At 36.7% G+C, this 23,100-nt stretch overlaps 1 protein-coding gene across 6 annotated transcripts in view; it reads right to left on the bottom strand.

Moving 5' to 3' along the window:
- Window positions 1–23,100, bottom strand: part of Nr3c1 (nuclear receptor subfamily 3 group C member 1) — a 125,289-nt gene that overhangs the window by 7,522 nt on the left and 94,667 nt on the right. For all 6 annotated transcript variants that reach the window (XM_045132027.1, XM_045132029.1, XM_045132026.1 and 3 more), the window contains 4 exons: window positions 17,781–17,897; window positions 10,782–11,060; window positions 9,473–9,617; window positions 4,067–4,197 (listed from right to left, as the gene is read on the bottom strand). In XM_045132027.1, coding sequence (XP_044987962.1) covers window positions 4,067–4,197; window positions 9,473–9,617; window positions 10,782–11,060; window positions 17,781–17,897 — 672 coding nt within the window. The remainder of the gene's footprint in view (window positions 1–4,066; window positions 4,198–9,472; window positions 9,618–10,781; window positions 11,061–17,780; window positions 17,898–23,100) is intronic.

Below are 23,100 nucleotides of genomic sequence, written 5' to 3'. Positions count from 1 at the left end.
TTTCCTTAAAAGGAGTTGTGTATTAGGGCTTACAGAAAAAAAAAAACCCTGCTAAAACAGCTTTATTATCTGCCTCCTTTTAGCCTTGACAACTCCCATTTATACTGTGTTTGCTTCTCCTTAGCTCTGTAGCAGTGATATCCTTTCATAGCTTTTCAAGCTTAGCAACCTTATTTTCCCAAGATGGCTGTTACTATAGGATGCTCTTTAGTGCCTTTTCCCTCCTTTGATCTTTTGGTGGTCATCAGAACTGAACAGGAAGGCTGGAGGAGGCCTCGTGGGTACATTGGGCTCCTTGAACTTCCTTTTAGGAATGATGGAGGGTTATATTTCGTTTTCATAATAGGCTTTGCCATGTCTTCAAATTTTCCTTTTTTTATTTAGCAGATATGGTCTTCCAAGTTGATTGGGGCCTCCAGGTGCTGGTTCTTGCTCCTTTCAGCAGGCTGACAGATCAAAGGCATGTGACAACAACTTGCTTTGCTTCCTAGGATCTCCTTTGCCTATGTTTAATTATTTTTTTTTATCTTTCCATAAAAGTTTGTGCTGAAGAGAGAGGAGCAGGGAGCTTCAGTGCTCAGCTTAGTCTTGAGATGAATTCCTGCTTGGATTAAACACTACAAGTCAGAAATTTCTTCTAGTTAGCACAGGCCAATCTTGCTTTTAGGCTTGTCAACCTCTCCTCCCCACTAAGGGTGTTTTTTTCTGGTCCATGAAAATTGATGTTGTCTTTGGGCCCAGGACAGACTCAGCCTAGTACCTAGTACCAAGGAAAGGGGCCTTGGGGTAGTTGAAGGCCTTCTGTTTTCATTCAGCATTTCATGATTCTATTTTTTTCCTCTCAGCATACCAACTATTATTTACTTCTGTTTGAGTGGTTGCTGTAGGTTTCAGTATATGTTTATGATTAATCTATGTTCTTTTTAAAAAAAAAAACCAGTAGACTACTTTATAAGTAATGCTGGTACCAAAATATTCCCAATCCCTTCCTTCTAACCCTCCTGACAGTGCTATCATTCATTTTATGTATCCATATATTTTCCAGTTATCCAATACATAATTACTTTGAATTATAGTTTTTGTTTGCTCAAGAAAGCCTTCATTTTTCCTTTACTTTTGTTGTTGATGTTGTTTTATTGAGGTAGGGTCTTGCTCTAGCCCATGCTGACCTGGAACTCACTAGTTTGAGGCTGACTTCCAACTCATAGCCATCCTCCTACCTCTGCCTTCTGAGTGCTGGGATTAGAGCGTGCCACCACATCCAGGAGAGAGGTGGAAGGGGGAGAGAGAATGGGCATACCAGGGCCTGTATCTGCTGCAAACAAACTCCAGATACATGCACCACCTTGTGCATCTGGCTCTACATGGGTATTGGGGAATTAGACTTGGGTCTTAGGCTTTGCAGGCAAGTGCCTTAATCACAGAACCATCTTTCCAGCCCTCCTTTACTTTTTTTTTTTTTTTGAAATGGGGTCCTGCTGTGTAGCCAGGGCTGACCTAAACTTGCGATCCTCCTGCCTCAGCTTCTGGTGCTAGTATTACAGATTGCAGCTGGTGCCATGTCTTCTACTTCTGAAAGGTAATTTTGTTAGATATATTGTTCTAGATTAGCGATTTTTTTCCTCCCAAAACTGCAAGCAGTTTACTTCACTTTCTTCTTGCTTACATGGTTTCTGGTGACAAGTCTCCTATAAATCATACTGAAGCTGTTTGTTTTTTCTTCCTCTGACTTTTTCAAGATTTTTTTTGTCTGTTTTTCTGTAATTTAAAGAGATATGCCAAAGTATAGTTTTTTTCCTCCCTCACTTCTTATCTTTCCTTTGTGTTCTCTGAGTTTCCTGAATCTAATTTGGTGTGTCATTAATAATGTAAATTTCTCATCTTTCATTACTTCAAATACTTTTTTCTGTCTTCCCCCCTTTCTTGTATTGTTATACCTTCTAGTAATTGTCCCCAGAGTTCTTGAATATTGTTTTCTGTTGTTTTGTTCCTTTTTCTCTTCGTATTTGAGTCTGGGAAGTTTCTGTTGACCTGTCTTCACTCTGCTTTTGGTTGTGCTAACAATAAGCCTATTAGCAACATTCTTACATTTCAGTATTTATAATTTCTATATTTCCTTAGCGGATCCCTTGGCATTTCTTTGAGTTTCCACCTGTGCTTACATTACCCATCTGTTTTTGCACGTAGTATACTTTTGCAGTAGTCTCCAACATATACATGATAAGTTATTTTAAATTCCCTATCTTATATCTCCAGTATTTTATTGTTAGTTTTCATGCTTCTGGTGTCTATTCATACTGTGGTTTTTTTCTTGCCTTTTAGCATGCCTTCTGATTTCTTGTTGAAAGCTGGAATTCATGCACTTTGGTTTAAAAAAATTTTTAAAATTTTTTTTTAATAACTTATTTGAGAGCGACAGAGAGAAAGAGGCAGAGAGAGAGAAAGAATGGGCACACCAGGGCCTCCAGCCACTGCAGATGTATTCCAGATGCATGAGCCCCCTTGTGCATCTGGCTAATGTGGGTCCTGGGGAATTGAACCTCGAATCAGGGTCCTTAGGCTTCACAGGCAAGTGCTTAAGTGCTAAGCCATCTCTCCAGCCCATACTTTGGCTTTTAGTGTGGGTGGGGGTTAATATTAATTTAGCTGGGAACTGGATTGTGTTTAGGGGGCTGTGGGGTCCAGAGGTTTGTGGAATGTGTTGTTATTCCATTTCATTTTGAGAATCTTATCTTGGATTTGCATCAATCTTCCTTGTCCCAGCTTCCTTAGTGCTGGGATTACAAGCATAGCACACAGGGTTAATTTCCTTGTTGTGGCACCCCCACTTCCATCATTGTTTTGGGGCTTCCCTAAGAACTCTTTAAATATCTTACACACAGTATCTATCAGTTCTAACCTCCTGTGGCTCTGGAGCCTTGTTAATATGTGCCTAAGGTGCTGGGAAGTGAAGTGTGCTTTATAATCCTTGTGCATATATTTCATTTTTTAAAACTAGGCCTGAATTCTTGTGCTGTGACGGTCAGAACGTTTCTTACAAACCCATGTTTTTCTTCTCCCTTCCTATATGGAGTTATTAGGCTACATGGGACTCCTCTGTTTGCCCTTTCTTCTAGATCAGATAAGGCCCTCTTGAAGTAGTTCCTCTTTGTTCAAGAGACCACTCGTTATATTTCTAGGAGCTCATGTTTGTTTCCCTTCCTCCTTATAAGAAAATTTTTCTCTGATCTTCACTGGTAAGAATTTTTGAAGCTAAAACTAAACTATAGGTGATTTGAGCTTTCAAGCTCATCCTCAACAACTACCATCCATTCATTGAAGCCTCTTCAGGTGGGTTTCTTGCCCTGAATAATGTATTTCAGGTTTCTCTTGTGTCTTCTTGGCACAAGTGCTCATGTTTTCAGTGCTGAGTAATATTCTATAAGTGGGTATACTAGTTTGTTTATCCCTTCACCTATTAAGGTTTATGACAGCTGACCAGCAGTGAAGGTATGTGAGCTCCCAGTTACCCTGTCTACATGGACTGTATGCTTTGGAGAATAGTCCTTTATTTGGTATGTGCAGACTTTCATTGTTTGACTTACTGAACATATAATCTCATTAAGCATTAAGTATCATATAGCCTTGTTTAAACTTTACAGACTGTTTACAAACTCTGAGTATGTTTTCTAGGATATATTATTTGGATGACAGCACTTAGTATGTCACTGAATTACAAGTAACAGTTCAATACAGAGAAAAAAAGGTGTTTCTTTTTTGAATGTCTAGTATAGTGATATACGAAAGGAAAAAGTCTGCATATACCTATTTTTATAACACCTGCTTATCTTATTAATCTTCAGTCTAATGCTCTTCCAAATGAGCTATTTTGGCTAGGCTATCTTATTAATCTTCATATCACTGAACACACCTTTCTCAAATTTTACTTTTCTGAAAATCACCTGGATACCAGAAAATAGAAGACATTACAATTAATGTTAGTATGCATATAAATAAACCTTTGTTTCTAGACATCCCATGCACTTATAACATTTAGAATTTTAGAAGTGAATAGTAATATACAAACCTGAAGAGAGAAGCAGTAAAGTTTTCATGCAGAGATACTCTTCATAGGATACCTGCAGTCTTTGTAACTCAGAGGAAACATACAACATGTGTTTACATTGGTCATACATGAAGGGTAGAGTCATTCTCTGCCTGTGAGAACAAATATGAGTATTTGAGAAAGAAATAGTGAAAGCCCCACCCTTCCCCAATAGTAGCCATCTTTTGGTTTGTTTTTTAAAATTATGAACTCATGAATGAAAATGTAACTGTTGCTAGTAACATTAACTCCTTATAGAACTAGAATTTTAAAGAGCTTTTCTTAAGCTTATTCTTAATTAAAGACTATCTAGAGACTACTGAATAATCTCATTTAAAATTGTAGACATTTTTCTATCATACATGTCAGGTATTGTTTTATATACTTTAACATTTAAAACTTATTTCTACAGAAGTTATTACTAGTTGTTCATTTAAATCAAGGTTTGGTATTTGAATATGGTCATATAAACAGCACAGTTCCAGACACAACTACTTAAAAATCAGAAGATTTTTTTTTTAACAGTATCTCATTCTAAAGAAAATCATATGTGATAGTTATGCACAGGGCTAGAACTAGCACTTGAGTCTAGAATTTCTGATACACAAATCTGCTTATGGTAACTATATGACTAAATAAACTCAAAGGACCAAATCAGTTATTTTTTATATTTAATTTATTTATTTGGGGGAAGGGGTAGATAGATCTTGGCACACCAGGGCCTGTAGTCACTGCAAACGAACTCCAGATACATATGCTCCCTTGTGCATCTGGCTTACATGGGTATTAGATCATTAGGCTTGGCAGGCAAGTGCCTTGACAGCTAAGCCATCATCTATTCAGCCTCCAAATCAGTTCTTGATTATGATATGCAATTAACAACTGTCACATTTATGATTTTCAAATAGATCTCTAAGTTTTTCCCACCTTTGAAATAGCCTGCATTTGTGCCTGATTCATGCCTTTATCATAAAATTTTCTTTTTTAATTTCTGAGAGAAAATGACCTTTTATCTAAGGGAAAGTAAATAAAACAACCCCCCTTAAGGTTATAACTTTTCCATGAAGAAGATGTAGTTTCTTTATATGATAAGATGAATTAGATATGAATCATATACTGCTATAGTGGTCATGGAAGATAAGTCATGGTTCTATCAGAAAAGAGGTTCTTTCCCAATCCTTAAGAACACTAAGCATTCCTTTTTTGGAGCTTTTATTTAATATTGAAAAAATTCAGCAAAGTGCTGGGTGTGGTGGGACACGCCTTTAACCCTAGCACACGGGAGGCAGAGGTAGGAGGATCGTCATGAGTAGTGAGATCTTACCTCGAAAAAAAAAAAAAAAATTCAACAAAGTTAAACTATAATACAGTTAGTAGCAGTGCATTTTAGTAGGCTATTTTAAAAAAAGGTCTATACTATGATCTATGATTATATTTTTTTTGAAGTAGGGTTTCACTCTAGCCCAGGCTGACCTGGAATTCACTATGTAGTCCCAAGCTGACCTTGAACTCATGAAGATCCTCCTACCACTGCCTCCCAAGCGCTTGGACTAAAGGAGTACACAACTACTTCTAGCCCTTTATTCTTTTTTGTTTGTTTTTAAGAACATTCTTTTGCAGAGAGAGGGAGATACTGAGACTTAATGAGCATACCATGGCCTCTTGAAGTAAACCAACTCCAGATGCATGTGCCACTTTGTGCATCCAGTTTTATGTGGGCATTGGGGAATCCAACCTGGAGGCAGGCTTTGGTAGTAAGCACTGTTAATTGCTGAACTATCTCCCTAGCCCTATATTTCCCATATTATATCAATCCTAAAAAACAAAGAAAGAAAGAAAAAAGAAAAACACGGAGTAAAAACTAGCCTTTAACTAAACTAGGTACTATCTTTAGAAAGTATTCTCCCATATTCTGAAAGGAAAATGAAACTTTAATATATTTTTCCGAGAGAAAAAAATGTATGTGGCATGATCAGGTCATGCTGTAACTGCTTAAATCTAAGTTAGAATGAACTAAAAATAAAAGCTTTGAATTATATTAGTTTTACAAGTGAGAAGGGTAAATTGATTCTATATATAAATATATTATTGTTCTAATCCCAATTAAATTACTTTTAATTGCTTATAAGAAAATGGCTATGAACACTACTACTGTGTTATTTTCAGAAAAACATGGTTGGCTTCTGAAACAAATAAGGTATCTTGAGTTTTCATGTAAACTAAATATATTTGCTAGCTAAACTTCAATCAACTAGTCCTTTTACCCTGTGATGTTATTTAAGTGGTTTTTCTTGTTGGGAGTAGTCAAGTCTCTGAAACAGGTACTAATGTTATGTCTATTAAGGTGTGAGCTTGTTATGTCTATTAGTTAAAGTCTGAGATAAAGGCCCCTCACAATACAAAGTAATTAAATACAGCAAATCTATTTTACATGTCTGCTCATGTTACTTCTTAGTTCAATAGGGAGCCTTCATTTAGCTCTCCAAGAAGCTGTTATCTTCTGCATCTGAAACAGAACTCTTTCTAGTAAACACTCTATCACAGAAATTATTTAATTTATTTGGTATTTATTTGTGGCCCTCCCTCACTACCATGTTGCAATTTAAGGTAAGGAACTTTTTTGGTCTTAGTCATGTATTGAGCATGTATTAGGAATATGATGAGGTTGTCGGTGTAGCTCAGTTGGTAAAGTACTTGCCTAGCATGTGTAAGGCCCTGAGTTCAATCCCTATCAACTTCTCTCCCCATATACACAAAGACTAAGAATATAATGAATATTTGTTGTTCCTCCTAATACATTCAAATTTATTTATTCATTTGTGTACAAGAGAGTGAGGGGGAGAAAATGTACGGTTGTGCCAGGGTCTCTTGCCACTGCAGTCAAATGCCAGATGCTTTCATCACTTTTTGCATCTGACTTTCTATGGATGCTGGGGAATGGAACATTGTCCTTCAGGCTTTGCAAGCACACACCTTTAAGTACTGAGTCATTTCCTCAGCCCTCATTCTGGCTGTTTCCTGATCCTAGAATAAAATCTGACATTTATTTCATGGACTACATAAGTTTGCTTATGTTCACCAACTTGTCACTTCTCTAAACTCATATTAGATCCTTAGGGGCCTTTTAAAATTCCTTATACATGACAAGCTTACTGTAATTCTTGCCTTTGTTTCTTTTCCCTTTAATGCTTTACATTTTCACATATTTTATTCTTTTTTTACAACTGATGATTAAATCAACCCTTCTGTGGTCACAAAATCTCTCCCCACTGCATCTACCCTATGGTATCATGGCTTTGTGAAGTTATTTTGGTCACGTATTTGAAGTCTCCTATCACAATGTTCTTAAAGACTTCATCTGTTTTATTCACTGTTATAGTCAAAGCTCTCGTGGTTCTCAGTGAGTACTCAAATATCACTGGTTAAGTACTGTTTTAGAAAATCACAAATATCTTGGATGGTTACCTACTTCAGCTAGGACTTTTTTTTTTTAATGCTGCTAGCTTACTAGGAGAGCAATTTAAAATCTCTACCACTCTACTATATGTAACTTTATTTATCCTGTGAGATATATGGCCTTGGAATTACCTAGTAATAGTATAAGGAATCAATGTCAAGATCAAGGATTACCCCACACCCCATGGCTCGTTATTACACCCCCCCCACTAAAGCACTTTAAAAAATGGTAGCTTATTACATCATAAGACCTGTTTACCAGTCAGTCCAAAAAATGTTTTTCTATACCTTCTACTTATTATTTTTGTACATGAAAACCACAACAGGGAATGTTTGCTGTATTTTTATACACTATCTCTAGGCTATCACTTAATACTCCACACTCCTTGACATTCTGGACCCATTTCAGTTGGTCATTGTTACTCTCTTACTGTGGTACCTACTTCTAATTACATGTGACTAATGATGGATTTATTCACATAGAACACATTGATAACAGCTTTAAGAGTTCATTAATTTTGGGGGGAATTCTTAATGTACAGTTCACAGTACTGAGAAGCTTCCTCTTTTATTTTACATAAATATAAACCCACCAATTTGGACTATGTGTGTGAACTCTTTATGCACATTCTAGAAAAGGAGAAGCTCTTGGCACAGAGTAGTAATACAAAGTGGAAAGTAAGAACGACCAGGGATCAGTAGCAAAGAGGTCATATTTAGTCTCAGTGTGAGCTGAGAGTGTGTTTGAAGAATGGATTAGCTAAATGGCAACAATAGCAAATGGGAGGCAAAGTGAGGACACAGTTTGGAAGTCTGAAACCATGCAGAAGATACACTGGGTGGCCAGAGAAGATCTGGATATCAGGAGTGATATATGAGGTGATCAGGACCATGTGTAACAAAACACCACAAAGGCTACATTGGTGGTAGAGAAAAAGTAAGCATATGACTGCAGAGAGGAAGAAAAATATCTCACAAATATTGGTATAGGCCTAATAGGATAAGAAAATTACTGGTTTATTAAGTCTTAAGTTGTGACTGGCCTTCAGTTTAAAAATTTAGAAGAACCAATAAACATGCAAACAAAATATGTTCTTTCTTTTGAGACAGGGCCTCATATAACTGGGATGGCCTTGAACTCCCTCATGAAACCAAGGATGACCTTGTACTTCTGATATTCCTGATGCTTCCTGAGTGCTGGGATTACAGGCATGTACTACCATACCCAGTTTATGTGTTTCTGGGACTTGAACCTAGGACTTTGTATATGCTAGGTAAGTACTTAACCAACTGAGCTACATTCCTATCCAAGTTTCCATGTTCTTTCTAAGGCACAGTCATTGTGCGATCTGCCATGCAGAGAGATACTTTTTGTTCCAGTGCATATACCCCTGCCCCCAGCTACTGAGTCTGCATGAATTTTCTCATGCTTATTTTCCTTTGTAGATTAGGATTATATAATTAAAACAAAAGCACAATGCAGTTCTTGTTAATTGCCAGACATTACTAATCCCAAAACTCATAGATGTCAATTTTTTTTTTTTTTTTTTGAGGTAGGGCCTTGCTCTAGCCCTACCTAGAATTCACTATGGAGTCTCAGGATGGCCTTGAGCTCATGGTGATTCTCCTACCTCTGCCTCCGAGTGCTGGGATTAAAAGCATGTGCCACCATGCCCAGTTAGAGATGCCTATTTTTAAAATATATATTTAAACATGTTCTGAGACAATATTACATACATATGCATTTGCTCTACATTATACTTGACCTTCTCCAAGCACAAAGAAATAACTTTTTCAAGTTTATTCATTTCCTGGATAATTGGTAGGATTGATTCATTCCTGTATAATAATATAGCAATCTATCATAAAACATCAGCTGGTTAAAAATACCATATAAATGAACACAGGGTAAATAACTCACATACAACTTACTCATTAATAATCAGATCAGGAGCAAAACACAGCAGGTTTCCATTTGATTGTCTATATGATCTCCAACCCAGGGCAAATGCCATGAGAAACATCCATGAGTACTGCAGGAGGGTCATTTGGTCATCCAGGTGTAAGTTTCTGAATCCTGAATTAGAAATAAAGGTATGAGGCAACACTCTAGTTGCCAAAGAGCAATTAGATCAGTTAGCCTTGTTTGGGGGCAACCTTTAACAGACAAAGATAATGAAACACTAAATGAATATAGATTTTTCCCCCATCTGACAGATTAAGATCCAAATACTGGGAACTGTTTAATGGCTTAAGAAACATGAATAGGCAATTTTTGTCACCTTTTGCCTACTGAAGTAAATCTGAACTAAATATAGTTAAAGAGAAAGCCAAGAGCTTGACTTAGGATATTTATTTCTCAATGGATTTAATTTAAAAATTTCCCTGATATTCACCTTCTTTTCTAGGAATGAGAGGAAATTAGGTTATTTATTCTTACTCTGTCTCTACATTGCTAATGCCCATTATCTGTAAGGTCAGGGTTAACAGTCTGACGTTGACCTTGTCTGTGCCAAAGTTCCAATAGTAAAATTTTTGTTTAAAATTATTTTAATATTTATTCTGACAGAAAGAGACAGACACACAGAGAGAATGAATGGGTATGCTAGGGCCTCTAGCCAGTGCAAATGAACTCCAGACACATGTGCCACATTGTACATCTGGCTTACATAGATACTGGGGAATCATACCTGGGTTATTAGGTTTTGTAGGCAAGCACCTTAACCACTAGCCATCTTTCTAGCCCTTAAAATTATTTTAAAAATGAGATAAAATGTAAAGTCAATGTGTGATGTCTAATCTTGTGAAAAGCTCAGTTGACTTTGTGTTGGTAAATTTTGACAAAGTCAATACCTGGTATTAACCAATGTCACAAACAACCTAAAGGAAAATACATGGTATTTCAGTTTTCTCTCCTTAGATGGAATTTTAAGTTAGTTCTAATGTTACATCATCCTATCAAATATTACAATGTGTAATGACCTGAAAAGCAGGGAGCAATGTAGGAGTTTTATTATAAATCCCTCATTTGCCCATATTTACCTGACTTTCTGCTACTCAGTCTAGAGAACTGAGTAAGAGAAACAAAATATGCCATGAGATCAGGATCAAAATGAACCCAGGGCCTTATGCATGTAAGGCACACCTCTTACCACTGAGTCATATCCCCAACATACACAGAGTGCTTTTGTTCAAGAAAATACAGAGGTTTACTGTAGTTCTTTTGTCTTTCACATCTTACCTGGTATTGCCTTTGCCCATTTCACTGCTGCAATCACTTGGCGCCCACCTAACATGTTGAGTGTGGTCATGATTCTCCAGGCCGAATCTGGAACAGAGCTATCATATCCTGCATATAATACTTCAGGTTCAATGACCTCCAACAGTGACACCAAAGTAGGGGTAAGTTGTGGTAATGTTGCAGGAACTATCGTTTTGTTAGCAGGATTTTCAGAAGTGTCTTGTGAAACTCCTGTAGTGGCTTGCTGAATTCCTTTTATTTTTTTCTTTGTTTTTCGAGCTGTGGGTATTGAAATAAATATATAAAAATGATTTATAATGGGAAGGTATGGGCTACAAAGTTGATTCAAGAGGTAGTTTTAAAAATAATTTATATTTATTTTGGTGGAGAGAGAGAGAGAGAGAGAGAGAGGCTGTAGGCATGCCAAGGCCTCTTGCTGGTACAGATGAAATCCAAATGCATGTGTCACTTTGTGCATCTGGGTTTACATGGGTACTGGAGAATCAAACCCAAGGCAGGCAGGCTTTGCAATCAAGCACCTGTAACTGCTCATCCATGTCCCCAGCTTCAAGAGGTATTTAATTTCTGACACTATCACTGAAGGAAGAAAAACATTTTATTTAGCAGTTATAATTAACTCATATGGAAAGGAGAAATTTTTTGCTTCTGAAGGTAAAAAATGCAATGGAGTTCTTTTCCACTCTCATTCTCTCTACAAGCAAGCCAGGAACATATTTTAAGCTTTATAGCACTGTTCAAAGAATCTCAAAAAATTACCTCTAGAGATTCTTCATGAATTAGTCTCATTTTCACTCTTTTATGTGAAATTTTTGTGTAGGTTACATAAGACAATTAGTTTTACAACAACTGAAAGAAACTGAATTTGACCATTTCACCTAAATTATTTTAAGTGTGCATGATGAAGAAAACAACCATATTTATATACTTGCATAGAGACCCTCTTTATCAAGATAAGTAGGTGACACAGTAAATCACAGGTCAACAAAAGCATTCACTCTAACAATCAATCTACTTTTTACCTTTGAATGGCAGATACCACTCAGGACTAAAACATTTGGTGAGTTGAATAAAAATCTTGATATATATATTTTTTTTCGAGGTAGGGTCTCACTCTAGCCCAGGCTAACCTGGAATTCACTATGTAGTCTCAGGGTGGCCTGGAACTCACGGCAATCCTCCTACCTCTGCCTTCCGAGTGCTGGGGTTAAAGGCGTGTGCCACTATGCCTGACTTAAATTTGGTATTTTTTCATGTAAGTTACCACTGGAAAATTTGCCTTTTATAAGGATGACATACTGATAAGTATAATTGAAATTACTAATTTTCACAATCTCATACTTCCCATTTTGTCTGAAATACTCATAAAATGGCAGCATGGACTGTAGATTTTTAGTAATTATATCCATATTCTTGAATTAAATTGTTTTACTAATAATTGCATTACTCTCTTAAGGGTATTTAAAGTTCTAAAGAAGGACAAAAAATGGGATTTATATGAAAGAAGAAATATACCCACTATAGTAGTGAAGAATGTAAACTACTTTGCAAAAGAAAAATAAATGCAAGTTATTACTTTATATTTTGTAATTTTAGGGATAGAAACTTGTGGGAGACAAAAATAGTGGCAAGAATTACACACATATCCCATGTTATCCTTGACACTGAAGACCATTAAGACATTTAAGAATTTTCATTTAATATTTCTACCATTTTAATTTAGTTTCCCATGCTTTCTTAAAGGTGCAGTATGGTTTAGTGGTAAGAACATAAGCTTGAAACCAACACATTGAATTTAAATTTTTGTTTTGTCATTTTGCAGCCAAGTATTCTGTACCAGTTATATCCATAAGCTTCCTCTTCTGTAAAATGGAGATATGAGTCCCCACCTCAAAGGGTTGTGAGAATTAAATAAAAATATATAAAATGCTTTAGAACAGTTTCTATCACATAGTTAAGTACATCAGAAGACATCAACTCAACTTGTAAAATACATTTTTAGAATACTTAAAACTCAAGAGAGTACACAACTCTATAAAAAGCAATAAGCCATAGTGGGGAACCAACTGCTCTTGATTTGGCTAACTGATCCCCTCAGTGGTACGGGACCCATAGCGGGAGTTGGGAAACAAGTCAGAACCATATCCAAACATAAGCCCACTCTCCAATATCAAGCTACCATCAATCATGGGGTACAAGAGGGCCTATACTTTGTAAATTCTCTATAAAAAAAAGTAAGGGTTATCTCATTTGTCCTAGTGCCAACTTACTCTCCGTTGGAGAATCTGCTTCTCTTTTTCAGATAGATGTAGATCCTAAGGAGAAAGCCATCCCATCATACCTCAAAAGGGCCCCGACTGAAACTAAGAAAAATTGGCAAAACAAGCAAGGGTGCTGTTTTCCTGGTGAACCGGATACCAGCACAAGGTGGAAGGAGATCAACACAGAGAAAAATCAACTCCTACCAAATCAGAGAGCCAGACACCCAGAGGCCCCCAACACCTCATCACTGAAGCAGACCAAAAATGAACCCAACATGGCTCAGAGAAATTTTCGGAAGAGGGGGCAGAAAGAATGTCAGAGTCACATGTTGGGTCATGATATGCAGAGACATTTATCTTTCCCATAACTGTGGGCTAACTCCACAACGCATGACCCATATACCTCAACAAGGAGGGGCCAAGGGGAGGGGGTAGGTCACAGATGAGCCTAATAATGGTACCAAACTGCCTGTGTTTGCTGAATACAAAACTAATTAATAAAAAGATTTTTAAAAAGCAATAAGTCTTCAAATAAAAGCTTCATACATAAGGGAACATTTTAGATGTTCTAAGTATTCTAAAGTATTTCTCAGAAACTCAGATCCAAAATTGTGGAATGTAACTTATTGACAATGTAAGAGTAAATAAGAACGACCCAAATCAATACAAAAATACAGTAAAGACCTGGATTAACCATAACTTGAAATGGTCTAGGACATACATTTTTAAGCAAACAAACAAACAGGGATTACAAGCTGAAGGATATTTAAATAAAAATTGTAACTCAGCATATAATTAATTCTGATTATAGTCTTAAATGAGGATCACCCCCCCCCCGTTAGAATATTTTATTATTTATTTGTAAGGAGAGACAGAAATGGACACACCAGGGCCTCTAGCCATGACAAATGAACTCCAGATGCATGTGCCACTTTGCTCATCTGGCTTTACATGGTGTTGAGGAATTGAACCTGGATCATTAAGCTTTGTAGGCAAGTGCCTTAACCACTCAGCCATCTCTCTAGAACCTCCTTCCTTTTTTGTGTTCTAGGTTGGAACCCAAGGCTTTATGAATGCTAGGAAAGTACTCTACCACAGAGCCACAGCTCTAGCCCTTGTGCTTTTGAATAAAGCTTAAAAATACTAGTGAATTTAATTATGCTATACTGATCAGAGCAAGAATCAGTACAAATACATTTTTAAAGGATCATCACCATACAGTTAATGCTTCAGTTAAGAAAAAACTATGTTAAGCTTTTCAGTTAATATTTTACTTTCTCTCTCTCCCTCTCTCTCTCTCTTGTTTTTCGAGGTAGGGTTTCACTCTAGTCCAGGCTGACCTGGAATTCACTCTGTACTCTCAGGGTGGTGTTGAACTCACAGTGATCCTCCTATCTCTGCCTCCCGAGTGCTGGGATTAAAGGCAAGTGCCACCATGCCTGGCTTATTTTACTTTCTTAAAATGTTGACCCATTAAAGTATACAGCACAATAGCAGTCAGCATATAACCTGTATGGAAGTTTGTGAGTCTGCGATAGTAGTTTAATACCTAAATAATATTGGGGAAGAAATCTGATAATGTTGCAATAGGCCCACTTCCCTGTACATTTCAACTGTTGTACCAAAAAATAAGGCTGTATCTAGGAGTGATTATAGTACATTTAAAATGAAATGTGTTTAAAACATTTTGGGATACCATTTAAAACTTATCTGTATTTAGATGCCACGGGCTTTAAAGGGTACCTTAAAATAAATCTTGAGATTTATTTGGTATTTGGTATGGGGTAACAGTATCAAAATACACCTCTTGCAGCAATACTAAGTTACACTTTGGAGTGAATTGGGCTCTGTCAGAGATTCTGCGTACATACTCTGGGGGTTATCACTAAAAGCACTTGGTTTAAGGAAGCACTCTGAAACAAGACTACTTCATTTTCTTTTCTTCCCCTTCCCTATCTCCCTCTTTCATTCATTCATTATTTTGAGGTAGGATCTCACATAGTCCAGGCTGGCTTTGAGCTCCTGATCATCCTACATCTGCCTTTCTAAGTTCTAGGGTTATAGGCAGGCACCATAATGCCCAGGGTCAAGAGACTATTTCTAAAGATTGAAAAAAGAAAGTGTGAAACCCATGGCTCTTCTACTTTGTTCTTTTTTTTTTTTTTTTTAAGTTTGGAGAGTCTTTATTAAATGAAGAGGTCAGAGGAGAAAATATAGAGAACTCCTGCCCATGAGAAGATAGAAGGGGCAAAACCTCTTTTCTTTTAAGTGTTTGGGTCTACCCAGTATTTCTGGCCCACACACAAATGAATTATTCCAAGTAAGTTAGCAGTGTTTCAGAATTAAGAATGAGGCTTTCACTCTGACGTCATAGATACTTTACCTTTCTTTCAGTCTAGAATATATCTCGAGTAGAACATACATGAAAGACTAGTATGTACTATTTTTTTTATGTGTGTGCATGTGGATGTCAAAAGTTGATGTCCAGTGTCTTGATCACTCTTACTTTTTAAACTTTTTTAAAATTCATTTTTTATTTATTTGAGAGTGACAGTAGTCAGAGAGAGAGAGAGAGAGAGAATGGATGCACCAGGGCCTCCAGCCACTGCAAAGAACTCCAGATGCATGCAACCCCTTGTGTATCTGGCTAACATGGGTCCTGGAGAATCGAGTCTTGAACCGGTGTCCTTAGGCTTCACAGGCAAGTGCTTAACCGCTAAGCCATTTCTCCAGCCCCACTCTTACTTTTTGAGACAGTCTCTTACTGAACCTCAAGATTACCAACTGGGCTAGACAAGCAAGTGCCAAGGATCCTCTGATCTTCACCTTCTCAGTGCTGACATTATGGCATTTCACATGGGTGCTGGGAATCTGAACTCATGTCCTCAGGCTTGTGCAGGAAGGGCTTTACCCACTGAGCCATCTCTACAGCTCCTGTTAATGCTAACTTCTTTCCATTCTAGAATTACAAAATTGGTTGTTGCTACAGTAGTATTCCAACAAGTTGCCTGCAACTCACATTAAATTATATGCTTACATTTTAATTTATTCACAAAAAAACTTGAGAGATGTTTTTCAACAAAAGACCAGCATGGAGATGTCAGCAATTGCATGTGGAGTGCAGTCCCTGCACTGGCTGTCATCCAGTGGGGAGAGGGCAAAGGGCACTGCAGTTGTTTTTCATTTATTTATTTTTATTTTTTTTAAATTGTTTTAATTTGAGAACGACAGACACAGAGAGAAAGACAGATAGAGGGAGAGAGAGAGAATGGGCACACCAGGGCTTCCAGCCTCTGCAAACGAACTCCAGACGCGTGCACCCCCTTGTGCATCTGGCTAACGTGGGACCTGGGGAACCGAGCCTCGAACCAGGGTCCTTAGGCTTCACAGGCAAGCGCTTAACCGCTAAGCCATCTCTCCAGCCCTTGTTCATTTCTATCAGGAAGAAGTAAGACACATTAGGGCGTAATCTATGCCGTCGGAAGTATAACAAATTCCCTTAGAGTGGAAGAATTACCCAGGGAAGAATTAGATGGTTAGTGCTTCAGAGATTTGAGACTTGACATGGATTTGTGAAAATTGCTTCACTTTTTACTAAAAGATGAAGTGGTATGTATGTATCTAAATGATCAAAGTATATCGTATACTTGGGAGATTAAAGAATAGCAAAGTGAAACTGGCAAAAATATGACTAGAGATTTGATATGTAACAAAGTGACTGTTTTGTTTTGAAGGTAGGCTCTTACATACTCCATGCTGACCTTGAACTTGTGTTCCTCCTACCTCCATTTCCTGACTGCTGGGAGCATATGGCTTTTATAGCAAAAATAAATTACCTGTATGGCATGGAAAGTATATTACATGAATTTTAAGTAATTTCTGTAGCTTTTGTAACATCTACAAAAAAAGTAAGTACCATCATTTTATTTAAGGCACTGCTTAACATGTTAGTATTCAGCAATCAAGTTTAAACAACTTGGCGATGCTTAAAGCTGTGTGAATGACTTAGGGAACTGGACTCAAAGTTAGTGACACAGCCTATACCAGGCAGATCAGTAGTCGCTGCTACCAAGAGGGGTAGATTGTATAGTCTCCTGATTCACCATCTCTTACCTAAATCACTGCGATTGTCATTTAATTGGTGTCTTTTAAAAAATATTTTATTTGCAAGCAGAGCAAGATAGAAGAAAGAGAATGGGGAATCAAACCCGGGTCATTAGGCTTTGTGGGCAGTAGCCTTAACCACTGAGCAATCTCTTCAGTCCCTAATTATTCTCCTTCTCTTTTTTTAATATTGTACTTATTTATTTGAGAGAGACAGAGAGAATATGGGTGCACCAGGGCTTCTAGCCACTGCAAAGGAACTCCAGACATATGTAACACTTTGTGCATCTGGCTTATGTGGGTACTGGGGAATCAAATTTAGGTCCCTAGGCTTTGCAGGTAAGTGCCTTAACCACTATGCCATCTCTATAAGTTATGTAATTTAAAAATTATTTTTCTTATTTATTTGTAAGGAGAGATAACCAGGACCTCTTGCTAGTGTAAACAAACTCCAGAGACATGTGCCACATTGAGTATCTGGCTTTACATGGGTACTGGAGAAACACACCCAGGACATCAGGCTTTGCAAGCAAGTGACTGTAACTGCTGAGCCATCTATGTAGTCCATGATAATTTTTTATATAATATAGCAACATTTTTAGGTATTTTACATTACCTTCCAGGTTCATTCCAGCTTGAAGACATTTTCGATACCGGCATGCTGGACAATTTTTTCTTCGTATTTTATCAATGATACAATCATTTCTTCCAGCACAAAGATAATTGTGTTGTCCTTTATGGAATAAAAGGCATTGTTAAAATTCTACAGTTCTTTAAATATTTTGTTTAATTTCTTTTTTTTTTTTTGTAAGCGAGAGGGAGACTGAGATAGGAAGAACTGGTACACCAGGGCCTGTAGCAGAAAATTTTCATACCAGGGCCTCTAGTCATTGCAGTTGAACTCGTATGTTTGTACCACCTTGTGTGCATGCTTGACCTTGTGCACAATCATCACCTTGTTCATCTGGCATATGTGGGTTCTGGGGAGTAGAACCTGAGTCCTTAGGCTTCACAGGCATATGCCTTAACCACTAGCCCATCTCCAGCACCCCCCCCCCCTTTTTTTAACTGAAAGCCTCTTTCTGTTGTTTTGGGCAAAATATGGCCAAGACTCAAAGACATTGATTAAGGAAAGTATCAGTGTGCTTGTCTATATGAATTATAATGTTAGAAGCTTTGTTCTATTTAACAAAGTAAAAAGTTTTTAATAACACTTAACTGCAATATGAATGCATAAAAGTACATAAATTAAAAGTGCACTTTCAGGTCAAGAAACAAAACCCCTTTGGGCATAGACACTACTCACCAAAGGTAACTACTTTTTCTTTTGATAAATTGTGTTTTATAAGGTTCTTTTAAAAGTTATGGAGGGCATCTGTAATTCTTACATTATTATGATTTCTAGCCTAATGTTGAAGAGACTAAAGAAAAAAGAAACTAGTTTAAAACACTGTGGGAATCCTGAAGGGAAAATGACTAGTTCACACATTATACCATCTTGTGCTAGAAAAAACATCTTCCCAAGCTTAAGTAAAATAATAAGATTTCTTGAATGTTATTGCTAGCAACAAACTAGATGTATCACAAACTTGGCAGACTAAACGAGCATAGACACATCTTATAGAGATAATTATTTAATATGCTTTTAGTATACATGGATGTTTGAAGTCACACTTGGCCTCACATGTTATCTTAAGATTGTTATAGGTACCCTGTAACAATACTGTGGAAAATGTGTGAAAAAGAACTGCAGTTCTGTCCTGACAAAATTTTTCAAGAAAAATTTAACAGGAAAAGACAGTCTCTTCACTTCCCACATGTACATACTGATAGTCTTACTTTAGTTGTTGGGAAAAAACAAAATAAAACAAAACTAGAAGTGTCACATAAAATTGGCTTATCTATATTGGCATTGCTTACACTACAGGGGATAGTCGAAGACTAAATGCCCTACAAAGAAAGAAAAGAAAAAAATGACAATAACCAAGCTTCTAGGTTGCACATACCTAGTCCTGGTTTGTAAGCATATTTGTTATACCTGGACTAAGACTTGGATAACTTTTTTTCTTTACATTTTTCTAATCTGATAAATCATAATATCCTTTCAGTACTATTTTTGGGTAGATGATTAACTATATCAGTTCTAGGAAATGTGACACAATGTTGTCATTCACAGAGCACCTGCTTGAGAACTGTGCGCTGGAGTTATTAAAAAACAAATCCAGCTGGGTGTGGTGGTGCAGGCACATGGGAGGCAAAGTAGGAGGATCACTGTGAGTTCTAGGGCAGCCTGAGACTGCATAGTGAATTTCAGGTCATCCTGGTCTAGAGTGATGCCCCACGTCGGAAAAAAAAGAAAAGAAAAACAATCCTGCATAAAAGAAAGGTTTTAAGTTTATGATGTGTGTGTGTGTGTGTGTGTTGGGCCACATTTATACCTATCCTTGGCCACTTGGCAGCTTAATTATTTGTGAAAAATAGGCCACAGAATTGACTAATGGATTTCAAGTTCAGCTTTATCCAGAGCTAATTATCACATGTCAAATGCCTGTGCTAGTTCTTTCAGTTTTTGTCTGTAGTCTATAAGCTCCCTACTTTTTTAGATCCAATATGAAATAAAGTAACCAAATAATATTCTATCATAAAGCAAAAGTAGGAACAACAGATGTATATCAATAGTTAAAGAAAAATTATCTTACAAGAATATCAAATTATTATCCTGTAGTTGTAGAAGAAATGGGAAAAAAATTACTGCTAAAACAGAAGAAACTTCAAAGTTTTATTTATGTATATGCAAAAGATCAGAGTGCATATATTATACTAATACCCATTTGTTTTTCCTAGCTATATGTTGAGTATAGTTGAGAATTTTAGCTGTAGGATCAAGGGTATTAAAATTTATTCAGTTAGAATTTCCTATCTGGATATTAGTATGAAGTTGGGCAAGTCTGGTTCTAATTTGAAAAGCAGGAATTCCTACCACTATACATTATTTCACAAGGAATGCTCATGTATCACTAACAATTATTTGCTGTCCTTTCTTTTAAGACGATCAGATAATGTATTCTGGAGATGATGTATTTTCTACCACCCTGTAAATTTTCTTTTAAACAATGTCAAATGAAGAACCTTCAGGTCAGCTGAAATCTCTTCATGTTTTTCTCAAGGTAGGGTTTCACTTTGGCCCAGGCTGACCTGGAAATTGTAATTCACTGTGTAGTTGCAGGGTGGCCTCGAACTCACAAATTCTCCTATACCTTTACATTCCATGTGCTGGGATTTAAGGTGTATGTCACCATGTCTGGCTTTAACTTCTTCATATTGTTGGTTACATGATATTTATTAATTATGGTTAAGATCTAATTTTGGCAACTGCTTCTGATTTGCCATTAATGATAGGTATTCAGTAGCCAAAGTCCGAGATGCCTCTCTGTCTCATAGTATAGTGTAGTCTCTTCCAATCTCATACCAAAATTGGTTGCTGTAACCAAGAAAATATAGCATAGATATGAACAAGATGATCAAGGTGGTATAGAAAATGGGCAACACAGCAAAGGGAATGTAGAACATACAGGTTATATACTATACTTGTGTATTTGAGGGTTAAATACAAATGGTGAGTGGAAGCTTAACCTTCCATATCTGTTCCCAGTAGCAGTGAGATAGGGTGCCAAGAAACTACTGATCTCGATCGATACCAATTCATTTCCTAGCTGTGAACTCGGTAACATTTACGTTCTGGAGTCTCTGTTTGTTCCTATGAAAAACTGAAAAAGCTCAGCAAGGTAGGTGCTAATTTTCTAAGACTCAGGTAATTACATACATGGTTTTTACAATAGTACCCAACACATGGGTAGCACTCAGAATAGCCATTAAATATCTTGTAATTACTTTTATCTCTGTGAACTAGCAAGTAACCAAGAGTAATGTCATACTTCTTAGTGTAGTGTTGAGGTTAAGACCTTGTTTGGAGGCAGCTTTGTTAATGGTAGTAGCTTTCCACATAAACTTTCTGAGCCCATTTCCTAGACCTGATAGCTCAGATCCTAACAGGATCCTAAAAGCTCACAGAGCCATTAATTAAGGGGTTTGATGTATATATTTAACTTGATATTTTAACCTATCTCCTTTATGTCCTACCAAAGATTACACATACTTCTGGGTAAAAGGCATATTAGACAAAGATATTTTGGTAGGGGGACAAAGAGGGGAGACCATGGAAAGAAGTGGAGCTAGCTGCTCACAGAACTCATAGAACATTGAGTTAAAAATACAAAATAGTTGTGTAATCTAACTTGTATGGATAATATAGATGTAAAACTTACTTGGTAAAGAACAGTTGAATGTTTGGATTTTATAATATCATTTTTAGGGGATAAGTATTATTTCTAGCATGTGTTAAGTGTGTGGCACACATTTCTTTTTAATTAAGAAAGTGTGCTCAAATGTCTCTGGGCTTTCCATGCCAAGATAGGGAAAATAGAATTTCTGTGAGTTAGTCAGTTACAGAATTTTAGAGTTGGAAAGGGCTTTTGAGAACATTAAAATCCAAATAAATTTACTCATTAACACAGTCCATATTTAAACCTTTTGTTAACAATCATGTAATCTAACTATCATGCTTTGCTTAATTAAATGATAAACATTTTGACATAGAAGTACAATTAATATTGATTAAATAATTTTACAGTAGAGATTTTCACATATGCATGTATTTTGCTGGTGTATTCTGGTGGTGTATTTCAGAGGTAAGTTTAGCTTAAGTTTTCTGGTTCAATTTCATTTGGATGCTTTTAGGTTGGGCATATATAATGAAAAAAATATATATATATGGCATAAAAATTAGTTCTGCTCCCCTTTTCCCAAGTGTATTTGGCTAGAGTGACACAGGTGGTCCCTGTAGGCACTTAACTTTGCAATTGTGTCTTATAGAAGTAAAATATGGTCCTTTTGTTCCACTCCCTTATTTTGAATTTCCTTTTCAAAATCCATTTGTCAATTTCATTACATGAAGCAGTGCTGGGTTACTAGAATCACTTCCCTTGTATTTTTTATATATTCAAGCAATTGAGAATTTGCTGAATATAATGAGAACAAGAAGAGACTTTCTAGTATGTGTTAAAAGTAACATCCACTGAGCAAGAGCAAGTTTTATTTATGACTGTACTTAACAGCTGGCCAGAGCTTGCATCCTTATGGTATAGGTGGGATAATATGAGTAACTTTACTACAGTATCCAAACAGAGTGATTCATCTGTCAAATACAACTTTAGCCAAATGATAATAATCTTCGTACAATCAATGGATAATTATATTTATTTTCATAGTGTCCCAAATATCTTGTAATTTCCATTCATACCTTCCTATTAGGTTATCTTTCTCTTTGTTGGACTGTATTAGATCTGCCACCTGGTCTTCTAGTTTAGATATTCTGTTGTTTCCTTCATCCATTCTACTGGTAGGACTTTCCACAGAGCTGTTTTTTCAGTTCTAGAATCTCTGCCTGGTTTTTCTTCAGTATTTCTATTTCCTTACTCATGTCTTGTAATGACCACCTCATTTCCTATGTTCTCTTGGAATTCCTCAGGAGTTTTTTTCTTCTTTGATTCCTTTGAGTATAGATAAAGTCACTTTTTTTTTTTTTGAAATCTTTGTCAGGCATTTCATCTAAAACAGTCTCATTGGAGGTCATTTCTGATAGATTTGTAATTTTTGGTGGCATTGTCTTTACTTGATTCTTTGTGTTTCATATATTATAATGTAACAATTTTTGCATCCTGAGTTGATTTGATGCTTGGGTTTTCTAATTATCTACAGTGCTCTTAGACTTGGAAATCCAACTTTATGTACCTTTAGAGTAGGAGTTTAAGGTGCCAGCTGTAGCTCTGGTACTCCAATCCAACCACAGAAGTAATCCTAGGTGTTGAGTCTGCCTG

The sequence above is a fragment of the Jaculus jaculus genome, chromosome 13 (genome assembly GCF_020740685.1).
Source record: "Jaculus jaculus isolate mJacJac1 chromosome 13, mJacJac1.mat.Y.cur, whole genome shotgun sequence".
NCBI classification, from domain to species: Eukaryota; Metazoa; Chordata; class Mammalia; order Rodentia; family Dipodidae; genus Jaculus; species Jaculus jaculus.
The sequence above is the reverse complement of the archived record's forward strand: the minus strand, read 5'-3'. Positions and strand labels throughout refer to the sequence as shown.